Here is a 25119-nt window from a genome sequence, read left to right as displayed (position 1 = left end):
TTGAATGCTTGACATATGCTTACTAGCCAGAAGATCTTTACTCCTTATGGAGATGATGCAAGATGTTCATCCTTAGCTATCATGGGGGCCCTTGAAAATATTGGTAGACTGAGTTATTCACAAATCAATCCTGTAGTTATCCTCCCATCCAAGCCTACAGAGGGGCTGTGACCCAGGAACACAGGGACTGGGAAGGGCTGGGCATAAAGAAAGGCTTATTATGATACCTGAGAAAGGGCCAGCCAGCCATGACACTAGCACAGAGTAATGATATCAAATCTGGCAGGCAGGATTACACAGTATTTTAACAATTTTTAAAAATACTCCAAACTTATCCATGCAACTCTCTTTTAATTAAAATCGTGTCATCCCTGATCCCTCTGCTTGCTGAAGACTTTTCTGAAGGATATGATCTGGCCTTATGGACACATGCCAGTTGAGCTAGGACTGATTTACTCAAATAAACAGATGTGCTAGGCAGCCATGTTTATCCTTCTTGTCAAACGCTTGCTGCCAGAGCCACTTTGTGAAATAGCAATTCACAAAACACTCCAAGGAATTCCTATTAGCTACAGGAGTTCATTAAAAATTTCTGCCTGTGAAGCAAACACCAGAGTAATGATTGACCCATCATGTTCTCATGTGAAAGGGAATATTTTAAATTAGCAAGGCTCATTCTTTTTTACTTAAATTATGTCTGAATCTATATAGGCACCTGGTTTTGCTAAGTATACTTACTCACCCATTTCTTTTCTCAAACGGCTGTTCTCTTTTGGTAATTGGCACAGCCTTAGATCTAAAATCTGTGAGCAGAAATTATTGTTATTCTGTTACAAATCACTATATACTATCTTACCAAAACGAGTTTCATTTTCTGTCTTTCAGGTGTGTCACAACACACACTATACATGAAATGTTATCTTTTTAAAGGTTCTCTAAGCCTGAAAGAACTTGAAAAGAATTTGCACAATATTGCTAGCATTAATAGTAAATTTTACATAAATATTGATGGAATATCCTTCACCAGTGTCGAGATGTGTTAGTTTTCACTCCTGAAAATTGTGCTTTTGAGGCTAGCTATCAAGCCACCGTCTTGCTCCTCCTGTCCTTAAAGAGAAGAGTCCTGCTGGTGTTTTTAACAAATGGCACGTTAATTACGACGAGTAAAGGGGTAAGCCTGTACTTCCTAGTAATGTCAGGGTTATATTTTATTAGTTCATTAACTGCAGATTTATACAGCCTGTTGCTACTGAAAATAAAAAGTGCTGAAGCTGTATTAACACCTTCAGTCAGGACCCTTTTAACTGTTGATGTTCATACTCATGATCCATTGTGTACAGAAATTATTAGCCTTTATGCCACTATTTTAATTACTTTTTTACTGTACCTGTCTGATTATTTTCAGTGTTCACCTCAGGATGCCAGTAACAACAGAAGGACAGTTCGGTAGCTACATGGAAAATACAGGAGTGCCTTCCCCATCAGTACTGAGATTATGCTCCCTGATGGGTGAAGCTAGGGCACATTCCCTTGTTAATTGAAGTACATCTCTGCAGATCTTGTGATATATGCTCTGTAAGCTGATGTCTGCTTTGAAATTTCAGATATGGATAAAGTTATGGATCACACTTTACCGAAAACAGCTAGGAAAAGACTGTCAATTTTGGCAGCTTGGAAACACCCAAGCAGCACAGGTCTGTTACTGTAAAAGGTACATAGGACATAGGCACCCTCTTGACAGCTGACAAAATTAATCATGAGAGTATATTCTCAGCTTTTCTGCAAAACTACACACACAAAAAAAACCCCTTTCTAAATTCTTTCTGCACTCAAGAATTATAAATCCATCCGAGTCTGATTACAAACACCAGAGCAAGGATACCAGGCACAGCACTGTGTTAGCTTTAGTTAAAATAACAAAGATTTCTAACTTTGAAGCAGAAAACTGGATAACAACTAGAAACAAGAAATAGGGATCTGATGCAAAGATTATTTAGGATAGTAAGAATCTTTTTTGGTCTTCATTAGGCTTAATATCAGGCCTACATGAGCCCATGAATGTGCATGTACACATGTCCCTTGCAGTGAAAAGGTCATTTGCTGTTTTAGAGATTCCCAAGACAGCTCTGAGCAAGTTGGTTTATTTACACGGCACAGTGCTACACAGAGATACTCACCTGGATCCCAAATGCAGCACACATACAGAGTGCAACCCTGCACCCGGGCTATTTTGCACTGCTTTTCTGATATAACTGTGCTACTTAGGCTGGACCCAACTTAGCCAATGTTAGCTGAAGTCTCTGCATCCCGCTCTGCTGTGCAGTGAAAACACACCCTTGTATTCCTATTACTGAAACACTTCAGTTTCTATAGATGGAGGGGATTATATCTCTTACGTAGATAAGAAAAAACATCCCTCTTTTTCTGCAGTGTCTTACAATAGCAAGATGATAACGCCAAATGTCACCCATAAATCCATAAGGAAATATTAATAAATAGCCCAAGACATATCTCCAAATTATTTTTGTTAAAAGGCTTACTTTTCCTCTCATTTTATATTCCTGAATTCGAGGAAGTTGTAAGAGTAGAATTAGACCCATTGCGTCTTGTATACCAGGTGCAATAAATGACCAGAGCAAAAGTGAGAACTCCACAGCCTGTTTGTCTATTGGAACTACGTATATACAATCTGCTTGCTTTTGCTGACCAGCCTATCATCAAATGAACGAAAAACTAGTTTATTATTCTGGATCTGAACATTACTTAAGCTGCTCAGGATTTAACTCTTGGTGGCATCTCTTCGCATTTGGCTGTACAATTAATGTATGGCGAACAGCAGCTGGCACTGTGATGAGAGGTTTTCTTTTCAGAACAAGTGTATGCTGGTCCGTGTTGTTTTTCTTCACTTCTGTCTGGTAAACTGTCGAATCTAAGGACCACATATACTGGCATAAATGCTTCAGCATTATAGCTGGCATAGACTGACAGTGAATTATATAAAAGTGTGACAGAGGGCTGCCACATAAGGTCTTATGCTGTCCCTGTCACAGACTCTGGTTTGAGGAACATGGAAGTACCAGGAGCTCTGTAGATATGTCATGGTTTAACCCAGCAGGCAGCTAAACACCACACAGCCACTTGCTCGCTGCCCCGCAGTGGGATGGGGGAGAGAATCGGAGAAAAGGTAAAACTCATGGGTTGAGATAAAGACAATTTAATAGGACAGAAAAGGAAGGGCAAATAATAATAATAAAAGAAGGTACAAAACAAGTGATGCAAAATGCAATTTCGCACCACCTGCTGACTGATGCCCAGCCAGTTCCAGAGCAGAGGCCGCCCTCCTCACCCCCTCCCCCCAGCAGCACCCCCCAGTTTTTTTGTTCAGCGTAACATCAGATGGCATGGAATACCCCTTTGGCCAGTTTGGGCCAGCTGTCCTGGCTGTGTCCCCTCCCAGCTTCCTGTGCACCTCCAGCCTCTTTGCTGGCAGGGCAGTATGAGAAGCTGAAAAGCCCTTGACTTAGTGTAAGCACCGCTCAGCAAGAACTAAACCATCAGTGTGTTGTCAACATTATTCTCATCCTAAATCCAAAACACAGCACTATACCAGCTACTAAGAAGAAAAGTAACTCTATCCAAGCCAAAACCAGGACAATATTGCTTACAGATATTTTGGATGGCTAGTGCAGATACATATAGCAAACCAGGCAAAGCACTGGGAGGGGAATTTTAATCAATTCACCCACAAAAATTACTCCCATGTCATTTTATGTATGAGTGCTTCAGTTTCTTCCTGTGGACCTTCCAGTCATTTATTACATATCCATTACTTAATCAAATAGCACCCACTCCCAACCACAGTCTCTGAGAAAACAGAGACACCATTATAAAAAAAAAAGAAAAATTAATTACAAAAAATTAGAGAGTCTGGAAGCTATAAAAATAAATGAACACTCTCCAAGCTCAAAGTTACCGTGAACATACAAATGCTCAAAAAATAGAAACAGAGAAAAAATGTTATAAAAATAATATAATACAAATTTAACTTATACATATGCCAAGATGTATTAAAAATTCTACCATGCCAAAAACCTAAAATAAGTAAATTTACATTTTAGAACAAAGGACTGCCCATAATTCACTTGCAAGATTTCAGAAATACATATGCTTAGTATAGTATTGCTTTCAAGGGAACTCAAAAGCTAAAATCTATGTTGACTGGAATAATTTATATTTTGATTTGAACCCCTCAAATAGCTCACTTCCTTAATTACTGTCTTGTCTGACAGGGAATCTTGTGAATACATATTGTTTGCTTTAGTCACAGAACATGTGATGATGCCTTTGACAAATAGGGACACTATTTCATTACATTAAATCTTACTTTCAAACTAAAAGTGTTCTACCTCATTTGTCAATAAAAACCATTACAGACTCCCACTGTGCTATTGATCCTACTCCTAAACAGGAACTCGTATGAAGATTAACCTGAAAACAGCCATAATTTAAAAATACATCTGACAAATCACAATGGATCCCATTCAGAGCTGCTCATCATTGTCAAGTAACAGCCACCCACTTGTAGCTGAATCTAAATAGATTTTCTGTGCTGGAGAATCTGGTCATTAAGCATTTAGCCAAGGAAGAATTTGAGGTGGCGGGAGAAAAGAGCAAGTCATGTTAATAACCACTCTTCACCATACAGGGTTTGAGGAATGATTCCTCACACAGAGAGAAGCTTGACGGTTTAACTAGTGTTTTTGAAATTCTGCATACAGCTAGAAAATTTCCTATGGCCTTCAAGTGGTCCAATGTGATCACTTTATGCCAAAGGAGCCATATGAACTACCATCATGTGCTCCACATACCTGGATACTTGAGCTGACAAAGAATCTCCTCTACTAGTTTACAGTGTGTGTACACAGCTGAGCAAACCTGATTCTTCCAAGTGGGATGCAAAAACACATATAGAGATTTATATACATATATACCCACCATGTAATTTGGCACAATGGGATTGGATCAGTGCATTCAAGAGGCTGGTGCTGAGATTCCTCACGCTTCCATTACATGTGGCTTGTGAGATTTACTTTGGATCAGATACAGCCTGATTCCTTGGGATGAACATCTGCACAATGTGCATGGAGCAAAGCTTTCTGAAGGGAAGAAACTTCAGATGTGTGCTTGTGAAGTGAGCTGGTCCACAGACTGGTTGGGAGCCTAAAGTCCCCATCCAGAGCTGGAGCATATTTGAAGGGTTTTTGAAACACAGGTTCTGGCTTAGCCTCCTGTGCAAGGGATTTAGTTCACATGCATTAACACCACTTCTACCCCGAACCAGCATGTAATAAAACCAATCTGGGGATTCACTTCAGAACTGCACTATTGCTCCAAACCAAAGTGTTAATGCAAGACACATTCATAAATGCTAACCAATTCATTTCTTCTGAAAGGAGAAATAAAGTCAACAATCACAGACTTAAGACAACAGAATCGCTTGTCATCAACTGACTCACATACACTGCTGGAGATTTTTGCATAGCTATCCCTGTACTGAGCTCAAACATCCATATTTGATTTTGAAAAGTTTCAAGACACATACCAAAGCCTTGATTTTAAAGTATCAAAAGAAGCAGAACCCCCCATTTCCCTTCCTCTGATAACTAAAGAGCTTTGGTTTACACACTTATTCCTAAAAGTACAATTTTTCATTACATCAGTAACTTAAGAATATACATGTACCTTCAACTCTGGATGATAACATGCTTCTCCACAGATATTTTCATACTTTTTACATTCTAATGAGATGCACATTCTATTACTTTTGCTGCTCCTTGGAGTTTTTGATGGGGTACACCTCTGCCACACTTTACGTAAGAGTTCATATCCCAGGATAATGCCATTTGGCTGTCCTGGTGATGCCCAGTTGATTTGAAGAGACCTACAGTAAGCAGAAAATTAACATCTGTTAAATTATTGGAAGTATTTATGCTTCTATGGATAATTACATTAAAGGATTAGCATGCAGTATTTCCATTTTATACTATTTCACATGGAGTGAAATATTTTGAAGTGTCCAAAATGTCCCTCTGGATGGTGAATTTCACAGCTGCTTTAATAACTGAAAGGTGTAAAAGTTTGAAAAAAGTGTCAATATGTGCCGATACTCTGGGAAAATAAATCACACATGCAATCAAAGCCCTTAAAGGTTGCTATTTAAAAGGCATCTTATTCATACTTCTGGAAACTTATGTGTAATACACATCTTAGCATTTTACTTGTTTCATTTCAGTGGTACAAGAAAGGATGCAGTATGCCTTCCTGGTACTATAGCAAAGACGTACATGAACTATTGTCAGGGCTGGTATGACCGTTCCATTCTCAGATAGGAACCTGGTAGAGAACGGGCAGCTGGGGGGCAAAAGACCACCCCCTGCCCTCTGAGCTGTTGCCAGTGCAGCTTACTCACATTGTGCTCAGTCACCATTTAGAACAGATTTGTATTCATCTTGCCTTTTCCCTGCTTTCAAAAACATTATACAAAAAAAAAAAGTATGTTGCTTCGAAATGTATTCTTCAGCACAGAATTAAAAGAACTCATCACAGCATCAGCAAGCACTAGTTCTCTTTGGTGCTTAAATATTTTCATTGACATAAAATTAGAAGTAAAAAATGCAAGTGTTTATCACAAGTAACACTCAAGACTTCTGACTTTGAGGACAAAAGCATGACTGTAGCAGCCCACAAAAGACTGTCTGTAAAACAAAATCCTGTTGTTGATTTAAGGTTCGATATCAGACCATCATCAGCTCAAGGAAGAAAGCATCTTAAGGGAAAAATCATGTTAAACTGTAGCATGCCTGTCACTACTAAAAATGTGCAGATATTGGCTCCAAAATCTCACTTAGTATTACAATTAAAAAAAAAAAAAGTGAAAAGGGACATTTGAAAAAGAAATTTGCTCTGTCTTTTATAATATACACATTTAACATTGGTATTTCAAATGAAAACTTCATTTCTTGCATAAGGACTCTGGAATGTTGCGTAAAATGCAAATTTCTTTCACTGTGACTCTGGGTAGAGAGAAGGAAATCCCAGTGCTACATTAGATCAATAGGAGGACCGACAACACTGCATAGTATATACTTAGGCTCCAAGTACTACTTTTTAATCTCCATGTCCTGATTACACAGCCACTGTCAGAATGTCAGTGGCATCATAAATTAGCATTCATTTAAAGTGAAAATGTTACAGTGAAACAGCAGCTGCTGAGATAAACTTTTACATCTTAACAGAATAAAAATAACTGAATTATTATTTTATTTCCTCGAGGTACAGAGGAATACACACAGCAATAAGCCTTTGCAGAACAGGAATTAATGTCACCTATGAAGGAATAATTTCATAGGTGACTTGTAGAGTCACCATTATCATTCCACGGTCTTCATCGGAACCATAGATTTAATTCCATATTCCATACATGGCTATTTTGTATTCACTACATATTCTACCACACGCACAGGAACACACACTCTCACACATACACACATGTCTACATTTACATAATGTTACAGGACCTAACTTAAAAACATAAAAGCAGGAAATACATTGTATAAACGTCAGAAAAAAGATAAAAAGAAAAGGAAAAGAATACTTCAATCTTTATAAATGCCATTGTAACTCTTGTGGTCTTTGCACAGTATAGATCACAGGAGCAAAGAAAGCATTTCCAGTCTTATTTTTGAATTATTTGCTTTCTACAAGTTTCATTCAGACTCTCAAGGGTATATTTTCAAAGTATTGTGCCAGTTTTTGGAGTTTTGTAAGTCATATTTCTCTCTACAATAATTTTAAATTAGGCCTAAGAATTGATGCAATGATTTGAACATTTTGCCTTTTCTGCAGAGCTCAGCATGCATTTCCCTCTTTTAACAGGCAATCACTTTATTATTATTCAATTTATAGATACACATGTGGGGTGGACATAGCCTGATATTGTGTAAAGCTGCAGCTGCACAAGAAAATTACATGGCACGGGTGTTCACTGACCAGTGCCACCAAAAGAGCAAGACTCAGTATGACCTTCCAATAATGACTTACAGATAAGCAGACTCCTTCACAATTTTATGAATGTTTCAGTTATGTCTACGCCTTCTGATGTTTACCACCCATAGCAAATTGTGGTCATTTTGAAAGCATCACGGCAAGAACAATACATAGCTCAGTTTAAAAAAAATCAGCAGGGTTTTTACAGGACTGCAGAAGCTTTTTGACATCCTTGCATTGGAACAAATACCCCAGGCTGAGCTAAGAACCTTCACTTTAGCATGCATCAAGCTGTATCATGTACGATGCATTTGATACAGCCACAGAAACATGGGGATGGAGCCTGCCAACCCTGTCCTTCTCTTCATCCCCAGTTACTCCCTCTCAGGTAAATTGGAGTTGTGTCTACGCTGGTAAGTGCTCACAGCCCAAACTGCAGAAGCAGACTTGCAAATTCTGGGCACAGATAGATGTACAACACCTGGCATGTGGCATATAGTCCTTGTCTGCCCAGAGAAAAATTCATTTCAAGCGTGCGCCATTTATGATGGTGCAAATGCTGGATAAGTCCCTTCTGTGACTGCTGTCAATGTGGCAAAAATACTGAAGTAGGGCTCACCTTCCAGAGAAAAGGCAGCCTAACCACGTTCACAGAAAAGAACTGCTTCAGACTACAAGGCCCATGAGGTACTGCAGCACTTCCAGGAGATAAAGAATAATTTCAAGCAGATCCACAAAGGTGTATTTGCTTTTGGTGCAACAGAGCAAACTGAAACCCTTTGGCTCATGCATGTGAAGAGAATATATTCTGACATTTCCAGGTAGAAATATTATTTTTTTTATATAGATGAAGAATATCAGTATTTCAGGTTTGATATAACATCAGACACATTTTGGTAAAGCATACTTCAGAAAAGAAATTCTGGGTTTTGCCTGCTTCAAGTATCACCAGCTTTGAGTATCCTTGAGCCATGAAAAGAAGTCCTCCTGATTTCTTTTTTCCTCAACTCAGTAGTAAAGGTTTAACCATCAAGATTAAGAATATAAGGCCTTCACTTCTGAATCTTGAGAGCAAATGTATTAGTCTCATCAAATACAAGGCTTAAATTTAAAAAATCACATCAAATCTAAGATTCAATGACTTTATTTCAGGAGCTGGAATTAAAAAAAAAAGTCACAGAAAAATCACAAAGTTCACCCAACATTCTTAAGATAGGGAACACTGCTATTATTAATGACCAGTGGATGAAATACTTTCCTCATCAGAAGATCACACATACTGAGCAACTGCTTCAGCATTATTGCACAGGAGTTAACTACCTGCTGTATCATGGACTGCAGTGCTAACACAATTAGAGAGGCGGTAGGACATAGTACAGAAAGTCTGATAAATAGCATTATGCTTCTATTGTTGCTACAAACTTCGTGAAATCTTTCTGTGCCTTGTTTTTCCCATTAGTAAAGTAGGGAGAGCGATCAGGTTTCCTCCATGGGAACGCTACCTTGGACACTACAGCTAAAGTGCTATAAAACCAAGCATACGTGAGAAACGTGACTTTGTACGTTGCCTGGACACACAGGTTGGACACGACTCCACAGTGATCTTCCCCAGCATTTCATGTTTATTCACATAGTTATAAATCCCTTCCTTTATTTGTACTTTCTGCCCATTTTCCCAGTATGAAAAATCAGGCTTACTGGCCTTTAGATCCCCTTGGAGAAATCCGCACTACATTGTCTCATCTTCCATTCCTCCAATACCAAGACCAATTTAAAGGATATTTTACACAGCACAGTAGTTTGACACTTCCATATTTCATCTCCTTTAGAACTCCTGAGCAAATACCATCATCCCAGCTATTTATTCTCTGGAGCCCTCAGCACAAGAAGGATATGGACCTGTTGGAGTGGGTCCAGAGGAGGGCCACAAAAATGATCAAAGGGCTGGAGCACCTCTCCTACGAGGACAGGCTGAGGGAGTTGGGGTTGTTCAGCCTGGAGAAGAGAAGGCTGCGCGGAGACCTTATTGTGGCTTTTCAGTACTTAAAGGGGGCCTATAGGAAGGATGGGGGCAATCTTTTTAGCAAGGCCTGTTGTGACAGGACAAGGAGTAATGGATTTAAACTAAAGAAGAATAGATTTAGACTAGACATAAGGAAGAAATTTTTACAATGAGGGTGGTGAGGCACTGGAATGGGTTGCCTAGAGAGGTAATGGAGTCCCTATCCCTAGAAACATTCAAGGTGAGGTTGGACGGGGCTCTGAGCAACCTGATCTGGTTAAAGCTGTCCCTGCTTACTGCAGGGGAGCTGGGCTAGATGATCTCTAAAGGTCCCTTCCAACCCAAAGCATTCTATGAGTCTATTACTATATGTTTTATTCAATTGTTCTAAAACCTTTCTCACTAACATGTTAATTTGAGATAGCTCCTCCAGCTCATTCACCCACGAACAGCATCTGATACAGAAATCTTCACAGGCTCCATAATACTGAACATCAAACCAAATAATCCACCTAGCTTTTTTCCCATACTTTATCTTCTTTGAGCTTTCTATTACACCCTGACCATGGTTTCTGGTTCCTCCAAGGTGCATAAAGGGCCCTCTCTTCCTTCATGAAGCTCTGAAGGGTTTTCCCCAGCTTATGCCACACGGTGTTTTTAGAGCCATCAACCTTTTAATCAAGCACTGAACAAGCACAGAGTTTCTGGCAGGGTTCATCTGCATTGTGCCTCAGGTTTCTAAAAGGAACAAAGCTGCTACTAAGTATTGTTATTAGGGAAAAACTAAGTAGGCTGTATTACAAGGAACAAGAGAAAGAAGAAAGGTATTTCAAAGGGAAATGAACTATTTTCCAACACACCGCGAGAAATTAATCCACTATACAAACTTTAAGTCAGCACCTACATGCATACAGTACTCAGAGAACTTTCTAATCTGTGCAATAAATACAATACTTCTCTGTAGAAACAAACCCTGATGTCCTAACTAAAAAAAAAAAAAAAAAAAAAACAAAACCCATACTTGATTTCAATAGGATTTGTTTCTACGTAAAGATGACCAATGCCACCCCCCTCCAAAAAAACAAAACCCAGACAAGAAACATGACAAACCAGAACCTGACTTAGGACTTCAGGACTGGGTCCCATACTGTTTTCTATTTGGAGTTTGGCATTATAAAATAATCATTCCAGGACTATGACCTTTTGTGCCAAGTTTCAGCCTGAAGCTGAGTTATTAACTGTAAAGGGTGGAAAAGTAAGGTATTTATAATGGCTCCGGTGGTATAACCTTCATTAGAACAGTGTGGATGGAGCTGCTTTCAGAAAGACTTCTAAGAAGTTGGTGGGTGAAATTATAATTTATGTCATGCAGCACCTTGAGGCAAATTTTAAAACAATTATTTGTGAATGCTACAAAGACATTATCCTACAGCATTCTCATCAATAATACAGCCCCCCAAACTGATTCAGATGAGGGAAAAACGCCATGATTCCAATTAAACACAATAAACTGCAGTCTGTATTAGATCTCAGGTATCCCATGAGCCTATACTCTAGAAATGCCTTTTTTCTCTGTCTGATGACAGATGTGTATTAAAATGTCCTCTTGTCTATATAAACTGGTTTTTTGCCCAAGCTTTTTCTTTTATGGAGGATAAATAAGCAAAATTCATATTCAGCCCAGCACCTGCTGAAGCTGTCAGCTGTAGTGTTTGTCATATTTCAATCAAAGCTGAAGCCAGCCAGTCATTTTTATACTGCACAATCCCTACATACTCGAAGACCAGAATTAATGAATTAGCTATTGATTAAATTCCACTCTAGCAAATCCACCGTGGCAAATAAATGAACTACCCGGGGCACGTGTAGGCCACGGCCAGACATGTCCGGGCAATCGATCAGTAGTTAGTATTCTTTTGGGATATAAGAACAGCTGATGATAATATGACATGTAGGAAAAGGCAGTGTAGAAAGAGTCTGTTTCTGGCTGAGCAGATTATAAAGTAGGAAGGCATTTTTGATCCTTTTGCATTCATGTGTTATGACATATTTAGTCTATATATAATAGCAGAAACATGCATAAGTGTTTGCAATATAGACAATACAGACAAAGGCATACATAAGTTAAAGCCAAGGGCAAAAGATGAGATCCTGCACTGAGCTCTTATCATCAAACAAGCTTTGACTATATCTGTATGTGTTACAGAAAAATAGCAAGCTTAATTTCACTCTTATACACAGACAAATGCTGAATTCAAAAAAAATGTAGAACTGATAAAACAGTGAACCAAAGTCCTTAAAAGGTTGGAGAAACAAATCCATTCTGTTGGCCATTTCTGAAAGCTCAGGTGTTAGATTTTTGTTATTTAAAAAAAAGATTTTTTTTTCTTTCTATAAAAGAAACACTGCTAATGAGCATACTCTGCCAGAAGTGTAATAAAATCACATGAACAATAACCTACACACAGGAGGCTAACTGTTTTATTGTTGGTGTAATTCTGAAAAATGTGTTAGCGAGCTTAGTTTTAGTCTGTCTTTCGAAGATATTAAGTCCCAAGGAATCACTGTGTATGTTACCATTTGGCTACTTCTCAGGACTGCAAATCTGATGCTCCCTTTACAATTAAGAAGTTTACCCATGCCTGTGGATGTAGTGGATAGGCAGATTGCAAACAGTGGTTCAAGGAGACATAGATATGTATGTCTTTTAAGATAGCTTACTAATTCTTACTGTTGTGATAGGTGACTTTTTTCTACCCACAATTATTCTAAGTTTCCATTATCAGCATTGCATTGCTCCCTGAGCATTAATCTTCCTCTTCTTAACTGACAGCAAAATGTGATAATTTTCATTCCTCTACACTTCTTAGCTACTTCCACTTATGCTTTATTATCACAGCACAGCGATATCCAAATGGATATGTACAATCAACCAAGGGTGAGATTTCTTCAATTGTTCTTTTGGCCAAAAACTCCAAGACCAAAAATAACAACCATTAAAAACGTTTTCAAAGTGTATACTGAATTCTTTTATGCACCTTATTCAACTGAGAGAAGACAACCTTACATTCTGGTTCCCATTCCAGCCACAAATCTCTCTGACATATGAAAGCCACCTATAGCATAGTACCTTGAGCCAATTATGTGAATAATGGGTGCTGACAGCTGCTTTGGCTCATCTTCCACAGTTGTAATCTGGGTCCCATTGCTTCTCACACAGGCATACACCGTGCAGACTTCAATCTGATGAAGAAGAACATGAGTTTCACATACTCAGCTGCAGAAATTATTCAGCTCTGCTACTTGTTTAGACTTCTCTCTTCAGCCAAGGTTTTATTCTTTTTTATTTAACAGATTCCACGCAGCCAGGAAAATACCACAGCTTTGAGATAAGTATATCTACCAGAGATATACTGAGCTAGATCACATTTTCCCAAACCATTTTCAAAAAAAGGGTACATGCAGCTTTCTGGCACTCATTGCTGTTCTCTATTAAATTATCACCAACAGAGTTGCAGTGAATTTGTTTTTCTGTACATATATGTAGAATCTGGTACACAACACTGAAAAAAAATGTACTTTGATTTGGGGTCTTGAGTAAGTTTTCTACACCTACCATATATTCTGACATCAAGATAAGGATAATTTTTCCTTAATGTTTTCTATTCCTTCATGTCTATTCTGGAGAATTAAAAGTGAAAAATGTGAATACAGATCATAGACTTTGTTATGAAAAATGCCACAGAAATAAAAATTTATTCCTTCAAGTCTTGGGATTAAACTAAGCAGAGGCAAAGTGAAATAGCTACTGAAGGACGGTAACATTGTTTCTGTATTGTCAACAGAGAAGTTGCTCAAAATAAAAGAACACAAAAAATGAAGATAATGCAGTAAGATTACCAGTGAGATGCACATGCATCCAAGATAATATTGTTTCCAGGACAAGAAGAAGAAGAAACAAAGAAAAAAAAAAATTAAAACCAGCTAATTTTGGTTTTACCTATCACATTGATGCAAATATAAGTCCAGTATAAAGACTAGGAAAGCAGAACAGAAGAATAAATAACATCTCAAGCAACAGAAGGTGGCCACGGTAAATTAATATAGAGGGTCTATAAGTGAGGCAGTACACTGAATTTGCATTGTTATTGAGAAAAGACAAATGTGTTTCCAAGCAGCATTCAGAAAGTCATATGTGTATTCATGGATGGAGGTTTGCTGTTTCAGAGGGGCTGGAACATAGAAATCTGTTACAGTATGCCTGTCTGTGATGTTTATTTATGGCATGTAGTAACTGGATGCAAATTTTCAGAATGAAATACATGGTACTAGTAAGTCCTTCTCATATATAATGCAAACCAAACCTGAACGAAATAGACAGGTATAGTTACAATTAAGTGTCAAACTGCATTTCTTGTATATATTAATACAACTTAAGGACAGAAAGATTTTTTTATTTTTTTTTTTTTTTATTCAGCACAGTATTTTGCCTTTCATTAGATATGTGAATAGAGAGGCAAAGATAAAGAAAGGGAAAAGCAAAGAAAAAATATTGTACTTATTAACATCATAAAAAGTACTACTATGATTTCAGAGATTGGCTCTGCTTCCTCCTCAGAAGGATAAAGAGGAAAAAAAAATTATAAAAGGATGACAAATGCAATATCATTATTTCTCTCTGCTGATATATTATGCATGCCTGATGTTTCTAAAACAATTGCAATTTTCTTCTAATGAGTAGGAGTAGAATCTTTGCCTCTTTGTAATATATGTTGAGGCTTTGCTAATGTAGCACAGAGCATTTAGGGGAAAGTAAATGGAGTTTTGATGGTCTGAAAAAAGATAATGGAAACTTGTATTACGAAAAGTGTACACAGACCTAAAATATGCTGAAAATAAATTTATGCCTTGTATGTATATACACACAAACATCAGTGCAAATATATGTCCATGTATGTAAAGAAATTAATGAGACAATATTCCACTTGGAAATACACATATCTTATGTAAAATTAAAGTATGTTACACAACCCAGAAAAGATATTCTAACCTGTATATCATATACAGTGAATGGAGACAAATCTGCTAAAAGAAAGGACCCCGGCTCGTTCATTCCAGTCTTGTACTGCTTATTATTTACATAGATAGAGTACTCTGTGACAACACCATTTGGGTTTGAAGGCGATGTCCAGATGACACGTACAGCTGTACTGTTGATGATGACAACCTCTGGAGGGAACATGCCCTCAGGCTCTAGAAATAAAGGAAGAAACTGAATAAACTCCAGCTGTCTCTGCAAAAGCACTTGTTTAACCAAATGCAGATTAGTATTTAGGTTTAGCAAAGGGTTCACTGCTTATCTGCTTTCCTCTGATGAAGTTATCACAGTCTGTAGTCTTCAGTAAATTGGCTTATTATACTCTCAGTTAGAAACCATGAGAGCTGATGGTAAAATGCTTTATACCAGCAGCATAGTGTCAATCATCAGTAGTATGTGGCCAGTGAGATATGATGATAAATTATTCACCCATCTGCACTGCCAACATACAAACATTATTTTTATGTCTCCCCAATCCTAATCCTTCCAAAAAAAAGAGAAAAACAGAGCATTTTGCTTTTAAAGCAAAACCTGAGACCAAAATACTTTCTGTCTGGTGGAACGTGACGTTATCAGCCTCATAGCTGAAGCACTATGAAGCAATATGCAATATTGTCATTATGTAAATGGTTTTGAATGTTGATTACTATAGGTAATGATGAAGTCTAACACTTATTTTAAAGAAAAAAAAAAACCCAACACCTTCCTTAGCGTTAAATTACATAATTATCTAAGCATGTCAGAAATAACCATGCAAAGACCTATTTTTATCATAAGAACACATCTTTACCAGTTGAAAAATTGTCCTTGTGATCAATTCTATTTCATAAACAAAAGGTGCTGACCTTTGGCATCAGAAAGGAAATGAAATCCTCACTTAAAGTGCTTTGCTAATGACCTGGAACACTTGCTTCTGAGGTAATGATATTATAATGTTTATAATGAGACTTTATAAAGCAAAAATATTAGAAAGACCATTCTAAACACATTTCAGATTCACAATTATTTTTTTATTTTATTTCTCCCCCTACCCCTCCCCCTACACTTGCCCACTGGCATAGAAATGACACATAAAGAATTTCCTTTCAGGCTGAACTTGCACCTAGAGTTCCTGGTGACTCAGGAAAGGCCCTGTGTATAACTGTCATGTCAAAAGCATATCGCTTCACAGAGCAAATCTTTTAAAAAACCCATTAATTGTCTCTAAATTCCACCATTTATTGATATGAACTCAGTTCCAAACTTAGTGCATACAGACAGGAGTATGCAGGAGAAGATGAGAACAAACTGGGTTAATATCTGCTATTAGAGCTTTTGCTTCTGTCTCAGCGGGACCGTTTATTGATCTACCACATGACGACAACCAGCACTTAAGCATTTTAGCGTTTTAGCCCTTTTTCCTTTTATACCGGAAATTTTATAATGGAAGGATGACTGATCTCAACCCTAACAAAAATCAATCAATTTCATTCTCAGATTTTAAGCCAAGCTGCATTCACTGCTAACCAACCTCCATCTAAGGTAGTCACATGCACAACTTCACTGTTGATGCTGTGGGCTCCATTAAAAACTTGAAAAAATATCTGATACTCTGTGTTGGGCTGCAAATCACCGATGACTATAGAGTTTACATCAGCCTGGATCCTCAGAGCTCTTCTATCATCAGTAGAATTCAAGAAGAGGGTGTAATACACAACATCTCCTTGCAAATCTTGTAGTGCTAAGAAAAGAAAGGAAAACATTGGGAGATCAGCTGAGAAATATTCAGTCAGCAAGTTTTTTATCAACAACATTTGATAAATGTGAAGAGAAAAACAAATTTTATGCAGACCTCCTTATTTAAGAAAAAGCAAAGATTCCATCAAGTGTCTTCAATTTCACCCTTATAAGCAGAGATGCAGACTGCTCTTCCAAACTTGTCAAAATCGTTAACAGTTCATCATCCTATCTAAGACTGGAGAAAGCTTTCTTTCTCTAGACGTCCCCAAGATGACAATGGAATTTGTGAAGTAAACAAATTAATAGGTGAAACCCACTGCTAGCAGTGGTGTGTGGACCTTGCAGCTTGCCACTGCAAAAGGATGGCTTTCACCCAGATAGAAGGAAGAGAGGAAATCAGATTGCTCTATGGCACTAGTTTAAGATGGAAACCTCAAAGATTTTTTCCCTTTTTGGCTCCTTCCCTTTAAAAAACACATCCCTACCCCATCTCAAAAGTACTGAATTCCTGTGTTAGGCCTCTAGCCATGAATAAGGGGCAAGTTCCTATGTCTTAAATTATAGTTACATTCAACTTTACACAGACAACCTTTTTGGCCATAGTGAAAACGAAAATCTACATGTTATTATTTTAGAACAAGCATGATAACATCATCTACATGTAAAGCTGTAATACACTCAGAAGCATTATATTTACAGGGGAAAAAAACAACTCCTCACATTTCTTCCTAAAATGTGTTTTGCCCAGCACTAGCTTCCCCAGTGAAAGGAAGAAAAAAAACAGTATAAATTTCTGGCTACACAGGGAAGGATACTTGTTGGTCTGAGCTGGTGGATAAACAAAGATTCCAGGTAAGCCTTGCTTCTCCATTTTAGCAACTCAGAGATAGTCTGTTATCTTATCTGTCCTTTGTCAAACAGTTTAAGTTCAGATCTGCTCAAATGCAACTGCGTTTCCAGTAGGCACCAAGATGAAAAGAATAATTACGACAAAAACTTTAAGCACTTGATACATATTGTTTTAGATGACACACTGTACTGTACCACTGAACAGGACTCAGTTGCCTGGGATATAGCATTGATAAAAGCCAAAAGCATATTTTTAGATTTAATAGTACACAGTTTTGTCATAGAAATTCTTAATCAAGAGTGATATGTTATTTTTAAGTGGTACAGATGCAAGTCCTAAATCCTTAGAAGTCGGAAACCTTCAATAGGTTTTCCAGAAAAAAAACTAGCAAGGCAACTTACATTAAGGACTCCCAAGTTCCCAAAGAAAACAAGCAAATCATTTAAAAACTAGTATTATGAAAAAATGAAAAATCGGTATACAAAAGAGTTAATATGCTTATTGCAGCATAAGTAGTAATAAAATATAATAAGGTTTTCAAATAATGAATGGCCCTGTCTTGGTGTTTAACCTTTGCATTCACAAACATATATGAAGAAAATTTCTAAGGTATGAATGAAAATAAAACCAGATTGCATTACCTACATCTAGAAGGTCAGAGGTTTAGATTACTAAGGTAATGAAACTTCAGTGAGCTGCTTCAAATCTATTACATTTGTCAGTTTTTATAAGCATGCTTACTTCAGGCATGCAATTATAAAATAAAGAGACTACATTTGTTGCAACTCAGCACCCGGTCCCTATAAAATCATTTGCATGTAAGTCATGAAGAAATTCCCCACCGCTGTATTAGCAAACCAACTAGAGAAATTGGCTAAATTTATTTTAAGGAGCGGAGCAAAAAGAGAGAGAAAGGGGATCTTCTCATCCTGAAGGAAAGTATATGTAAATTTTCATACAAAGAGATGAAAAACACCACAAACACAACAGGATTTTGTGTACTACTACTTCACAGATTTCTCGTGAGTTTGCATTAACTATTTCTTCACTTGCACTACTCTCATTCTGCAGAAATAGCATATAATAAATACAAGCATGACCGAGAAATAGCAAAATGTGGACATCTTGTTTCCTATTTCTTTCCTCTCCTTTCAAGGACATTTAGGTATATTATAAATCAAGACAAGGACCATGTTTCCTATGTGAGCAAGGCAGACCAAGATAAGTGATGGCAGGTTAACATCTGGTTACTGGAATAAATACTAAGCACACTTACTTGGTTTTGACCATTCCACTCCTATAGCAGTATGATTAACAGCACGTGCAATGAGGATACTTCCTTTCTCTGGTAATCCCGCTAATGTAGTAGCTATCGCTTCTTCACTTGATGTATATCCTACCTCGTTGTGCACTACGAGCTTGTACTCGTATGTTGTGTACCTAAGACATTTTAAAAATAAGTAAATGGAACGAAAAATACAGACGTAGAAAACGTTTGCTGCAAACCTTCTGCCTGTGCCGAAGTTTTGCTGTTTCTTCCCTCCCTCTCCAACAAGTGCAGCTGCATGGTTTGCACCAATGAAGACTCTGTAAGAGGTGTCTATTTTTTGGAAATAATTCAGCACCATTAAGATGGTAACAAAAACAAAACACATTATTTCACTTCTTCATAGCTGTAGCTTCTGAGGTGTTGAGAGATTATAGCTCAATTCAATATGTAATTACAGCAGTGGCAACCTGCCAAAATTTGGATCAGAATTTAATCAAATGAGGCTTTTTTCGTCTTTTGGGAAACCCATTGATTTTAACTTGCAGGGTCTCATTTGTAAAAGTGATTCACCACACAGTCAGGACTCTCCCACTACAAAAAACATCAAAAAAACCTGCCTAGGAATGCAAACTCATTTAATAAATTAATTTTTTTCAGAACTGTGTATATTCAACTTACACAGCTTCATTAAATACTTCATGTATATTTAGTAAACCAAGTGACTGTCACTCCATAATTTCTTCTCTATATCAAATGGCATATTAATGTATTTTAAGTGGGATTTCATAATCTCAAAATTAATTCCATCATAAAAAGCCCCTCACAAAACTGCACAATCACAGAAACACAGGATCATCCTGTGCAAATTTTCACTGAAGCTGCAGCACTTTAGGATAGTTGTCTACAAACACAATAAAGGAACATACAGTAAATGCCTAATATTTAGAGATTTCTCTACAAAACAAAAAGTCACATAGTATATTTACTTTTTTTTTTTAATGGCTTTTTACTATAGCACCCTATATTATGCAACCATCTAGTCTGATTTCAAAAGAGCTAAGCTTTAACAGTCCCACTAAGAAGAAAGAAAACTAATGGGAGCTCACTAGTGCCAACTCTAATGATAAGCATTGTAGAACAGTGACAATATATATAATGCATTTTATTTCCTTCTCTGCACTTTCTGTTGCTTGCAAACATGTAGTATTCTCTTGAACATTGTAGCACAGGTGCAATCAAAGATGAATGTAATCTGTTCTTGCAATCTAATGATGAGAATTTGAGATTCATTTTTTGATCCATATTTCCAACAATGAAAGTAAAAGAAGTTTGGCTTAGCCTATTAGAAATGAAAAAAACATCTGAAAAAATAATCATTGTAAAAATAGACTTCTGGCAGGAATATAATTACAAAAAAATCACTAATTCTGAAACATGCTTAAAATATGACACAAATGAAAATAGATGCTAATATATGGATTTTCTTTCTGTGAAAAACAAGGCTTGCATCTCTCTGCAGCATCTTGTCTCCAGCCACACACTCATCCTGAGTTGTTGACTGCAAAAACATAGCTGCAGGTTGCAGAACCCTCCCCAAAAGAAGTGTTTGGGTGTATCCAAGAGTTAGGCACACTTTTCTGGCCACAGCTTATTCAACCCAAAAGGTCATTGTGCCTAATGACTTGTCACTGAGACCCTGTCAGAATTTATTGCCCCCTCTGAACTGCTAACATAACGGCTGCACACATCAGCGCTGCTGAAATGAGCTAAACTAAAATGAAAGGAAACTCTATGTAGAATTTCAAACATGCTTTAAGGAAGAAATGGCCACTTGGGCAGGATTGGGTAAAAGAACAGCTCCATGAGCAGTTATTGTAATGGATGAAAATGAGCAGTGACTTTCAGCAAGTAGGCAGCGACAAGCCAGAGGCAGTGGTCTTTGGCTTGTTTTGGTCTCTACAAGAGTCTGGAGCAGAGGTCACATTCTGCTGGTTCACATCAGGAGGGATGATTTTTCATCAGGTCAGCCATGAGACTGCCTGATTCAGACTGCATCACTCACTCTTTGCCATCTTTTACATAGCTTTTATCAAAGTAAGTAGAAGCAACGTACAGATATTTGAGGGGCAATGACTGGCATGCAGTCCTCATAAAGCATGCCAGCATGCAAGCACAGAGAACACACACATCTGAACCCATCCGTGAATATTTTCCCAAGACTATGCCTACAAAAAAACCCAATGCAGAATCCATGTTGAATTTTCCATTACAGGTTCTTAATGTGTGTGTTTGCTTGTCTTAAGGGTGGTAGCCTTACCTTCAAGGTGCAGAAACTAAGGCTGATCAAGAGGAAATGCCTTGCTCTACACCACGCAGTAGGTCCGTAACATACTGAGAAACAGAACCCACCCTCCACTTCCCAACTCTCAACACACTGCATTTAACTATAACAAAGCTAACACAAAGCTGCCCTTAAATTAGATCTGCTGAGTGCGGTAAATACTCTTCTTGCCTTTGGAGATATTAAAGCAATTGTCAATTTGCATTTTAAAACCAGGTAAGAAAAACAATGCTGAAACCAAGTTTCAAATGCTTCCCAGCTAGGACTTCTCAAACATTCTCTGCCTGTGCTATGACTTTGCTAACACGCAAATCTAGAGCATATGTACACATAAATCTAAAAGGTTTCATTGCATGAGCATATCAATGCTAAAATTTCACAAGATCCTTATTTTCATTTGTTTTTCAGAGCAAAACACTGTATGAGTCAAGAATGACAGACTAATAAATCCCTGCATATTAGAATGATTAATACCAAAGATGATGACAAAAAATATTTCATTACATAATTAATATGTTCACTACATAAAGACACAAGAAACACTTTGAACTATTAAACATACACTATATAAAATGCCAGCATTTGTTTTTATAGTTTTTGTAATCTCACCTGCTAAGACCCTTATCTTCATAAAACCACTGAGTTCCTGAGTAAATATTGTGCCACAGATTTAAATCTTCAGGGGGATTTGATGCAAGTGGTTGCTGGATTTTACGTCTCAGGAGCTCATATCTAACACAAAAGACAAGCAGAACACCAGGATTATCTCAACTAATGTTATTACACAAAAAAAATCAGGGTTTTTTTTATTAAAGCCACACATTATTTTGTTTTTACAGCTGTAAACTTTCTGAGATAAACATTCTTTTTAATGTTTCATGTTTTAAAACATTCAATTACTTAAAAAAAATCTACTTTGAAAATGGAAAATGAAGCACTTCATTTGAAATGATGAGTTCATTTAATGATTTATAGATTTTAAACTTGTGGAAATGCTATGAAGATCAAGGCCAAATAGCCCAGTAACAGTGTCTCATACAGACTTGACTGATGCCATCTGATACGCACAGACTGCTACAGAATATGAAACGACAATGTCTCTGTCTTGCAAATGTGCTGAAACATATACCATTGTTATTATTTTACTGGAAGTAGCAACTTCAGCATGCATTTGTGTTTAGCACGTGTTTGTAAATAACCACAGTGTAAAATACATGTGACAAACAGGCATAGAATGAGATAACTCTTCCATCTGTAGACCTTAGCCAGGCACCTTTGTATTTGGGTAGACACTCATGACGTGAGCTTGAAAGACCAAACTATTTCATCGTGGTTTTAATTGGTATCTGAAGCTGTATTCCTGCTTCTGAACAGCAGGTCAGCTAAAGCCCATCTTTCATCAGGTCAGCCATGAGACTGCCTGATTCGGACAACATGTCTTCCACCCACTCTGCATCACTCACTCTTTGCTATCTTTTACACAAAGCCTTTATGGAATTTATCAAAGATTAAATCACTTAACGTCTACACAAGCTAAAGGGGATAACATATTTTGCATTTCTTAATCATTCTGTGGTTTACATAGAAAACTATACTCTAAATGAAACACAGTTATATAGAGTTGCTCAAAATCTTTAGGATTATTATTATTACATTACACGGGAGTTTTTTAATAGGACTTTTGTTTCAGTTTGATGGTTCTTTTTTACAGCACCAGATGTTTGTACGCTTCCTACCAGTTATAGAACCACTCTGGAATTGCTTTCAATGGTAAACTGCAGTTTTAATCAAACTATAGTTGCAAGCGTTTCCACTGATGCCTAGCCAAGTAGGGTCATATACATATATAGTCACCTAAATACGCAACTTGATTCTCTAAAGTGCTGAGCTGCTGTGTACCATCCTTTCCCTGCCCTGATTTTGGAAAGGTGCTACTGTTAAATTCCAGCCAAATGTATGTGGATACTCACACAGATCTTAATGGCTCTCACTTTAAGCACTTATTTGTGAAAATGTTTCTTTCTGTGTTTAAGCATTCTGCAGAATGCCTGGGTGTGGGTCACCACCCCGTTGCAATGATCTTTCTGACCACCAGCTTTATGTGTAATTTGACACTCATCTTTTTTAGGTTAAGAACATCTCCAGTCTGATGAGGAGATGTTGGACAATACCATTCTAGATTTGAGACCCTGAATAAAGAGGGTATTTAAGAGGTACTGCATACAGTGATTTTACATTGCTTCAAAACCAGAAATCAGCTGAGATGCTCTCTTACAAGAGCGCTGAGACTCCCTGTGCTCCATGGCAGCTAGGATGTATGTGCGTGACTTCCAACAACTTTCGCCCTCGAGTCGGGGGATTAATTCTCAACAGGTACAAACAAGCATTGTGCCGCTGACCTTAGTGATGCCAAGCCAAATTACTGCAGAAGTTGGGAGTATAACCTCAGAAATTAAATAGTAAAAACTAATTAAACTCCAACTCTATCAAAATATTCAGATAACTTTATACCCCAAGAACAGTTCTCACTTAAGTGGTTCATCAGTGTCAACAGAACCCAAAGACAGATCATTCCGGTTTTATTAGGATCAGTCCTGGCATATTCTGTCCAATATATTTCATGAATGGTGATCATGTGTAAATCACCCCCACTGGCAGCTGCTGCTGCTACTCTGCTTGCTGCAGACTTCTTGCTCCATCATGCTGTACGGAGCAGCTGCTTTAGTGGTTGTTCTTGTTGAGGGCAGCATGGCACACCATGAAGGAAATGAAGTCTGCAGATGTAGGTTGTGCTGAATTACTTCAATAATCTATGGTAAAATGGTCATGTTGTTAACACCAGAATAACAGAGACTGTTTTTTCAAAAACTTCAAATTTTCTGTAGAGCAATCATCATTTCATTCAGTTGTAGTGTGCCCTAATTAAGCCTGAAGAAAGAGTCAAGCCACTGTGCTGTAATAACATACGCAACTGAAATGGCATTACATGATAATTATTGAACCCATCAGTGCACCTAGAAGAGAGCTACTAACCAGAACAGAGAGATAATTCCATGCACAGTGTTTCCCAATATGTTAAAGCACTAGAATGAAAGATTTGTTTGACATTTTTATTATGTATGTATAAAGATATATTTGTCTTTATAAATCTTCATGCACTCAAAAACTTTTTTTTTAAAATGTGTACACGTGCACACACACTCAGTAATCAACAGATTCAAGTCAAGATCCCCCATTCCCATCACTCTAGACAAATCTCAGAAGAGACACCTTTCTCTAGTTCCAGTGGTGAAATCCAGCTGTCTATACCCAGCACTTCCTTGCATTTGCCATTTTTGGCTCTGCCACCAAACTTGTAGCATTTTAACTTCCATTTTTCCTCATGCACTCTCTCATTTCCAATTTATTAATCAGTTAAGTTTTGAAGCTTATTTCATGTCATCACACTACCATGGTCACTTTCTCTTTATGTAGAATAACCCCCGCAGAGTTTTGAGAATATTGGATGTGTTAAATATTTATGTTTACAGAGATCTCCTCCTTTTCTTGTCATTTTGTTGGTGGAACATGTTGCCTGAACTGACCACCAAAACGTGGCTGATATTGCAGCCCAAACCAGTTATGACTTTGCAAATATGTTGTGTTTGCTCCCTCTGGCTCTTCAGACAGCACTGATCTGAAAGACCCAGATGTCCCAAATGTGTTCTGCAAAGTCAATGCCAAAGTACAGACACCACACTTGCTTTAAATAATCCTGACTCCTCATAAGTTCAAAACAATTCAAAGCTCACCC

The 25119-nt window shown here is 37.6% G+C and overlaps 1 protein-coding gene across 1 annotated transcript in view; it reads right to left on the bottom strand.

Moving 5' to 3' along the window:
* USH2A (usherin) overlaps window positions 1–25119 on the bottom strand; it is a 398473-nt gene that overhangs the window by 97272 nt on the left and 276082 nt on the right. The window contains exons 42-47 of the mRNA XM_075707636.1: window positions 21936–22058; window positions 18992–19155; window positions 16657–16866; window positions 15099–15301; window positions 13179–13291; window positions 5743–5941 (exon numbers count right to left, since the gene is read on the bottom strand). Of these exons, the coding sequence (XP_075563751.1) occupies window positions 5743–5941; window positions 13179–13291; window positions 15099–15301; window positions 16657–16866; window positions 18992–19155; window positions 21936–22058 (1012 nt within the window). The remainder of the gene's footprint in view (window positions 1–5742; window positions 5942–13178; window positions 13292–15098; window positions 15302–16656; window positions 16867–18991; window positions 19156–21935; window positions 22059–25119) is intronic.

Source organism: Pelecanus crispus, chromosome 3, assembly GCF_030463565.1.
Source record: "Pelecanus crispus isolate bPelCri1 chromosome 3, bPelCri1.pri, whole genome shotgun sequence".
In the NCBI taxonomy this organism is placed as follows: Eukaryota; Metazoa; Chordata; class Aves; order Pelecaniformes; family Pelecanidae; genus Pelecanus; species Pelecanus crispus.
Note: the sequence above shows the minus strand (reverse complement) of the source record. Positions and strands in the feature narration are given on the sequence as shown.